The 8,063-nt window shown below is 36.7% G+C and overlaps 1 protein-coding gene across 1 annotated transcript in view; it reads right to left on the minus strand.

Moving 5' to 3' along the window:
* ANKFN1 (ankyrin-repeat and fibronectin type III domain containing 1) overlaps positions 1-7,409 on the minus strand; it is a gene marked incomplete at its 5' end in the record, with an annotated part of 59,482 nt that extends 52,073 nt beyond the window's left edge. Inside the window, 2 exon segments of the mRNA XM_009581798.1 lie at positions 792-993; positions 7,275-7,409. Of these exon segments, the coding sequence (XP_009580093.1) occupies positions 792-993; positions 7,275-7,409 (337 nt within the window).
* Between the last annotated feature and the right edge of the window lie 654 nt (positions 7,410-8,063).

The raw sequence follows: 8,063 nt of genomic DNA on the forward strand, positions 1-8,063 counted from the left end.
AGAAGTTGAAGGATGTGTCTGTTCTTCCTACTTATGGAAAAGGAAAATTTATTTTGTTTTGGCAATATCAACAGCAAGTTCATCTTCCTCCAGCAAATATAAAAGATTCTGTTGTGCACTGAACTTACACTGTGCTATTATTTCAGTCCATTCTTCAAAATGTATGTGCTGGAGGTTGTGTAACTTCATCAGCACTGGTATAAATAGGAGCACTTGTGAGTGTTAAGTCCAGCAGGTGCTTATATGCTTTCCTGTACTGGCACCAGAGTACCTGGCTGTGTTCTGTGACTAGGGTAGGGTACCCAGGCCAGACTGTTTCATGTGTGATCTCCTTTTTCCATGGTCTTATCTAGTGACCATCACCACAGTCTGTGAACAACCTTGCATTTATCTGTCACAGCATGTAAGTTCACTTGCTCTGTTGTTTGGAAAAATGGGAACTTCTAGTAAAGTAATCTTCAGTTTTCTCAAAATACTTTTTCTTCATTTCTTGTAAGAGAAACACTTGTGTGTATATATTTAATCCACATTTTGTCACATTAATGTCAAGTTAAGACCTTACTCCTAAAATAAAGCATCATCACTTGAGTAAGGTAGCTTTTCTTTAGCCTTCAAGAAGGTCAGACTTTATTTTGACACAGGATCATAAATGGTAAGTCTGGGAGGAACATACAGCACTGGTCAGGGAACAGAGAAAATGAGATGATGAAAATTGTACAGATTAAATGGAAACCTATTAAGGAGATTGATAGGACAGTAAATTGGCAATTTGATAAATATCAAGTAATTACCATTGAGGTCTTACGGAGACTGAGCCGGTCAGATCGAGCTCTGAAATATGCTTCGTCAAAGGATGTGTGACTCCCCTTAAGCTTCTCTGACAGGTTCCGATATAACCGCTTTGCAGCATTTGGAGAGGATGGCACGCTGTTCTTTTTAGTCTGGAGGAGACTTAAGTTATACATTTGCTGTGTCATTTTCAGCTTGTAGTTTCTAGAAGAAAAACAGTAGCTGTTTAACAAGGTTTTGCTGCGCTAACATCATTGGTCAGAACTGTATCATTGCAAGACTTCTATGGCAAAAATCAGTTTCACACACACAGTTTTTGAACACTCAGACGCACATTTTTGGGCATTTTCAATGGCAAATTGCTCTTTATGGAATTAGTCCCATGGATATCTATGGGGAGGGAGAATTAAGGTTGGAAAAATAAAACAAACCACTTCAGAACTATTTGGTAATTTGTATAAGGAGAAGGGGGTTCACTTAATGAGGGAAATGGCCTTTTGACAAAGCGAGTTCTGGTAATACCGATGTCAGAAAAAATGACACCCAAATGTAAATGTTACTATACAATTTGGATAACATGTACATAATCTGCATTTTGTCAGTACATTGGTTTCTTAAAACAAAACTGAAGCAATTGAGAGGAAATAAAATCTAACTGATTACAGAACACTATGCAGGACTGAATTTTTTAACTGGTCAAGTGACTTAAGTGACACAAGCACAGATGTGGCAAGACAATGTGCTTTATTTCCCACATTATTATCTGCTAGCAAATTGTGTGCTCCAAAAGCATGTGACATTTTCAGTTGGGTGGGTGGATTCTTTTTCTCTAGAGACTCAAAGCAGTATTTCTCACTCAGGAAGTATGGCTGGATTCAAAACACTTTTTCATCTCTGAACCCATCACAAGCTACTACAGAAATAATGCATGAACTTAAATTTAATTTGCATCAAATGCTGACATGTTATCATCCAAATGAAAGTCCATTGCTACAGAGAATGTTTTTTTGTTAGAGTGTTGAAGAGCATTTGGCAGGGAAGGAACCTGCTCTGTGACCAAGACTCCTAAGGCATTATATTTTAGCAAATAACAGTTTAAACACAGAAAACCTATTTAGTCTCTGTTGTAGGCATAATGAGGCATATGTGCATTTTTAGTTTAAACTACCTATGGCCAACTAGTGTCCAGATAATTACAAACAAAGACCTTACACTCTATGTTTTACAGTTAAAATAATCTGTGATTTGAACTGTGGCTGTTTACAGTTTCATACTGAGTAGTTTCTTCCCTCAGCTGGTGGACAGGCACTGGTTTTCTCTATATATTGTATAATTTTATCCTGCTCTGTGTTTGCCGTGTCCATTTAGACTACAAACTCTTCCAAGAGGGACTGCCTCCTCTCTCTAAGGTTGCCTAGCCTAATAAGATTTCCATATTATGTCATAATTAAACAATATTTTCTATGCTCTATGATTACAGTCATTTTTCCATATTAGGAAAATTGAATTAATATTTAACTCTCTGGAAATACTTTATGTGGGAATAGTTTTGCCTTTCTGAAGGGAAACTAAGAATCAGATTTGACCCAACTGCAAGCATAGGAAACTATCCCCAGGGATCTCTGTAAGTGAAGAGGTGATGAAAATGCACAATTTCTTCACGTTTCCTTTTACCCTGCCAAGAGCGTGTACACATTTATAAGACAGAATGTCTCTCTAGAAGACCTCACAGTTGTAATAGTAAATCTGGCTACCCTTTTGGACTATCTTTTCCTGGAAATAAGCTTTAGATTCTTTGTAGTATGATACAAATCCTGTAACTTTCTGTTCTCCTGGTCTCAGCCTGCATCTAAGCAAATCAGACTGCAGGACCAGACTCTAATAACTATTTACAATCAGAAAAACATTCTTTACTGAACACTCGCCCTGCTGTTGAGGCTGCTTGTTGGCATGAATTGGTCCCTAAGATTAAAGACACCACCCAGATCTCATAAGCCATCTACATATTCCTTTCTCATTTGTAAATTGTGGTGAAGCAGACATCCTGAGCACAAGAGTATCTCATTACAAGTAATCTCACATATTCTCCAAGCTCATGGGGTACTGAAGAGAGACCAAGTCTCTGAATGAAGAGAGACAGAGTCAACATAATTGTCATATGTGATGAGAAGACTTTGTTAAATTAGAACAGCAGTGTGTGCAATCAGAAGAAGGGAATTATTTAAGATGCATCCCTGAAACTAATGTGCAAGAGTGAATATGATAAGAAACAAGCTTCCTGGGATTCAGGGAGCGACAATACTACAATGATTTTGGACTGCTTTTCTCCAAGCTTATGGAAAAAAGGCAGTGAGGCTCACACAAGCAATTCATCCTGCTTTTCAATTATACATGCATTTCAGCAGTGCCTACAAGGACTAACTGAAATCACTGTCTCTTCAAATGAAGCATTTTATTCTCTGCCCCGAACAGCAAGCTTTCATAGACTAGATAGGAAGGCTCAGTGGAAACCAAGAAACATAGCAAAATATGTTTAATCAGTCTCTGTCACGAAAAGTTGCTTGTTAATGTCAAACTAGAACATAACACTAGAATTATGATCACCAATGCCAACTCACAAAGGTTCCAGACATGCCAGAATTATTTGGAACCATGTGCTGGAATCAGTGTAGATTAGGCTTTACGGTATGGAAGTTGCTGGTAAGTGTTGAGTTTTAATATTGGACAAACTTAGAAGACAGCCTTTTGTTTTACAGATGCATCTGTGGAACCATTTGGGAGTATAAACATGAAATAAAATTCCTTTTAAGATGGTCAAAAGATTTCATTCACATCTGTCTCTGTTTAGCATAGCTTCAATAGTTCAGTTTATTTTCAGATATTTACTAAAAATAAGCTTAAGAAATAGCCGATTACCCCCAAAGATGATTACCCATCTTCCACTGTTCCATTTTATTAGTATTTTAAAGAAACTCAGCAATTTACCAAATATAATATAATAATAATAATTTAATTCTCACTTACTTAGAGTAACACTTCCACAGTTTTTATTAGTATATAGAGCTACAGATTATCCCACATAAACTTCTCCTCTTACCTCCATTTTCAAGAATTTCTTCCTTTCATCAATACAGTATGGGTCAAGAATCAGTCCCAAATTGTGGATAAATATAGGCCAATAAATGTCATAGGCATGTTTGTAAAGGAAGTTTCAATTTCCCCAAATCATTTGATTCCAAGAGTACAGTCATTGAACACCAAATACCACACAGTTAGTAGTAAACTCATGAGAGAGAGAACAATTTGCATTTATTACACAAACCTAAACACCATCAAGACGAGGACAAAAAAGAGGAATAGACCTATCCAATACTTAATTCAAAGGTAGCTCAGCATATTCCACTGTGTTTGCTTTGGGATTGTATTTTTTCATATGAAAAGCAACAGACTCAGAACCTCTAAGTGGCACAATATTACATTATGGAGAGATTCCAAGCTTCATTAGGCCTGCATACCAATATGGAAACTTACTGAGAAGCTGTGCAAACATTTAGTGAGTTTACATTAAATAAATTAGGCATATCTACTTAGTAGGACTTCTCATACCTATTGTGGTATTATTAAAACCAAACAAGAATACCTGTTATTAACATGGCTTATGCATTTATCAGTCCTCCCTAGGCTGATAAAAAGTCCTCCCTCTATCTCGCTAGACCAAACTACCTGCTTGTTGACTTCAAGTCCCTAAGTTATCTGTGGAGAGGACAGCCATTGAAGGAGAGCTGATCTTGGCTGGAGATTTTTAGTGTTAAGGTGAAGAGGCCTTTTTTTATATTTAAAGTCATGCTTATAGAAGCTGTAGTGCTTCTAGTTCATAGAATTAGTATTGTGACAGTACTCTTGAGGATTAAAATGATTACTGAAAAAGGAATTTTGCCAGCCTGACTCCTAAATCCAATCTCTTCTCCAGACTTCACTAATGCAGGAAGTGTATTTGTACCCATCTCCTTAAACTTAGTTGCCCAGATGTCTTTCACAGAATGTCTTGAAAGTCATAAAATTCAAGCTTTTCTTGAGAAGTAGAGAAGCTATTTTCAGAATCCCAACTTCTTACAGAGAACAGCTTGACAGCAACATTTTCCTTTATGAGGAGATATTAACCTGAGCAAGTAAAGGGGAAGCACCTCTCAGTTTTTGAACAGTTTTCCAGGAAATCTGAGGGTTTGGTAGAGGTGTTCTAGTCACACATCTCCCAAAACACATTCAAAACTCAGACAGTTTGCAGGTCAGTTCTCTCTATTTCAATATGTACACTGTAAAAGAAACTAGGTTCTCTAAATATGTTACAGCACTCTAGGATGCTGATGTAGTCTCAGGACCAAAGCAAATTTAGGTATCATTGGGCTGCTAGCCTATGTCTCCAATCCAGAAAAGCCTATCAGCAGTTTAATACCAAGACTGCTCAGGCCTGTTCCCCATGGCATGGGTTACTGTTCATATTGACTGTATCTAAACATAGTTTGACTCCAGCTATTACAATTCCTAGGGGTTGCTGGAGTCCTTCCCACCTTGATTTGGTCAATGAAACAGGATTCATTCAGAAGCAGGAAACATTCAGAAGAAAACAATAGTGTGTTACTAACTGTCTAAACAATTACTTCCAAGGACAGTAACAATAGGGTGTCCATATTACGCATGGAAGCTTTTTCAGTCTATAGCCAGAGCAAATCCCCAAAAGTAACATTAATGTAAGAAGAGGACAGAATCTTTTATAATCTCATGAAAGTTTCTCTTAAGTCAAGAGCAGGTGAGTCTATAGAGAAGCTAAGTAAACACTGTAAAAATTGCAGCTATTCAACAATAAAACAGATGGCATCTTTGCTATCCACACAGAATCAGTGCATCACAAATGACTTGAAACATATAAATGTTTCCTGTATACTAACCATCAATATCCTGAAATAGTGCATGGAATAAACACAGAACAATAAAGCAATAGCTGGAATAATATAATGCAAATGAACTGCATTTTTTACCAGCGTACTGAAACAGTAAGATGCAAAATGCTACTGAAGATTATCGTACTTAACATCTTTTCTAGCCACATACAAGGTATGAAATGAAAAAAGGTAAAGGTAAGTTGCATATTCTGGAAAATTTTCTGGAAGTGTGATCTTATTAGGCTATAGAAATGACTCCCGGGAGAGCAATGGAAATAAGATTGAGCAAAATCATGGGTAAAATGTATAATAAGAAATGAGGAAAACAAAGACAGCTCAATTCACATGATTCTGCGATTGAAAACTTACTGGTTTTTATTGGATGTTGGCATTTTATTTTTACAGACATGAACTATTTTGTAAGAGCAGTTTTAGGCTCCTTTTTAAAGTAATTTGTTTTGGGTTTTTTACAACCATGTCCTCACCTCACCGATCAGGTGAAACCCTGAAATGTACATTGTCTTGATTGAAATAACAAACCCCCCAACTGAAATGCACTTAAGCTGAGGATATATCATTGTCACAACTAAAATTGTTACAGTATATCGAAGACTAACAGTTTAGAAAGAGGAGATGTCCAGAACTGACCCATTTGAGATTTTCACCTATGGAAGCCTCTGCACATACCTGGCATAGGTCAGAATGAAATGATAAGGACATCTCAATACGGTTCGAAGTAGCCCTGTGTGATCTGGCTAACTAGCATTCTCACAGTAAGTCAAGAACTACAACAAGCAGTACGTTACAACGTTTCTCAGTAAAAGGCAGAACTAGATAGAATAACAACAGCAGCTCCCCTTATAACTAGTCATAATTAACAGTAGTTTGCATTTCCAAGAATTAAAAATCACAAAACAAAAGTCTTATGACAGTAGTTCCAATAACAAATAACCTGAATCTCTGGGGAAACAGTTACTGCACTACCCTGGAAATAACCACCAAAGCAGTCTCGTTTGCGTGACTATCACCCTGCTATAACATGTACCAAACCAGCAATCGAAGTCTTCCAACACACATTTCATGCTGCACATGCTGTAGCTTAATCTTTGTGATCGGATTTCTACTTGCACTTCTAAGTGCTGAAGTAAACGTTTTGTTCCCCAACAGCTGGGTGCTTTAAAAGTCAAATTCAAATACAAATGAATATAAATTAGTTACCCTTATAAAAGCTTTTTTTTTTTTTTGACTGGCAAATACTGACCTAATATTCACATCCTTTTACAAATATATTGCAGAGAGAGAGAAAAAAATATAAATTATAGATCACTGTCAGTTGTATGTGGTACATAAATGCTGCACTGTATAGACAGGTGCACTAACAGGACACAGCATAGCTGTAGAAGCATTAACTTCAGATTTTAGGAAAACACAATAGCTAAGAAGCCACTCAACACTACATGTGTTTTTAAATATGTTTACGGAACAATTTTATACTTGAAACTAATAACTAAGAATATATGCATTAAAGAGTTAAATTAGACTTACCAGCTTAGACTATCGAAGGCAAAACGTGAACAAGTTGCTGGTAATTGTCCACTGTCTTCATTCAATGAATCACATTGGCTTTGCTGTCTCTGCTGGTTCAGCCTCTGGGCAGAATGAGTAAACCTCTTCCTTATACTGCATGAATGATCAGATATGAAAAAGCTTATTACTAGCAATTACTGAAGTCCAAGATCACTGATAAGATCTCAGAGCAAAACAGTATTTAAAGCAAATAGTGTTGTATCACAGGTAAAATGTTTGGTGCCTTAACTCTATACTAGTTACCTGTGCAGCTATAGGAATGACTAATATATAAAGCTCGCGCCTCTGTAGTCAAAGATGCCGTGACTTCTGTATGCTTTTAGCTTGTTGTATCCCTTAAAATTGATCAGCAGCACAGCGTGCAAGTAAAAAAAAAAAAAATTACACCAGAGTAAACAAAACTGCGATTGTAATTAATTTGCCATGAAGTATGAGCAAAAAGACATTAATGCAGCCATCTTAAAGCAGTTAGTTTTATGTTAAACAAATAAAAGGGGAAAAAAAAGAATCACAGTCCTACACTCAGTCCAGTAATGCATGTTGCATGTGATGTATTGTTTCTTCTTTCTTCAAGCAAGCTATCACTACAGCTGTCTGCAATCATAGCAACAAAAGCAGCAACCATATCCATAGCTATGGGACATCTGCAAGATCATTTGAAAGCTCCCAGCCTGAACAGGTTACGCTTAAAAAAGACTATTAAATGAATACAAAAAACATATTTTATTGATGCCTACGTTTCAGCTA

This window comes from Fulmarus glacialis, unplaced genomic scaffold (genome assembly GCF_000690835.1).
Source record: "Fulmarus glacialis isolate BGI_N327 unplaced genomic scaffold, ASM69083v1 scaffold43067, whole genome shotgun sequence".
In the NCBI taxonomy this organism is placed as follows: Eukaryota; Metazoa; Chordata; class Aves; order Procellariiformes; family Procellariidae; genus Fulmarus; species Fulmarus glacialis.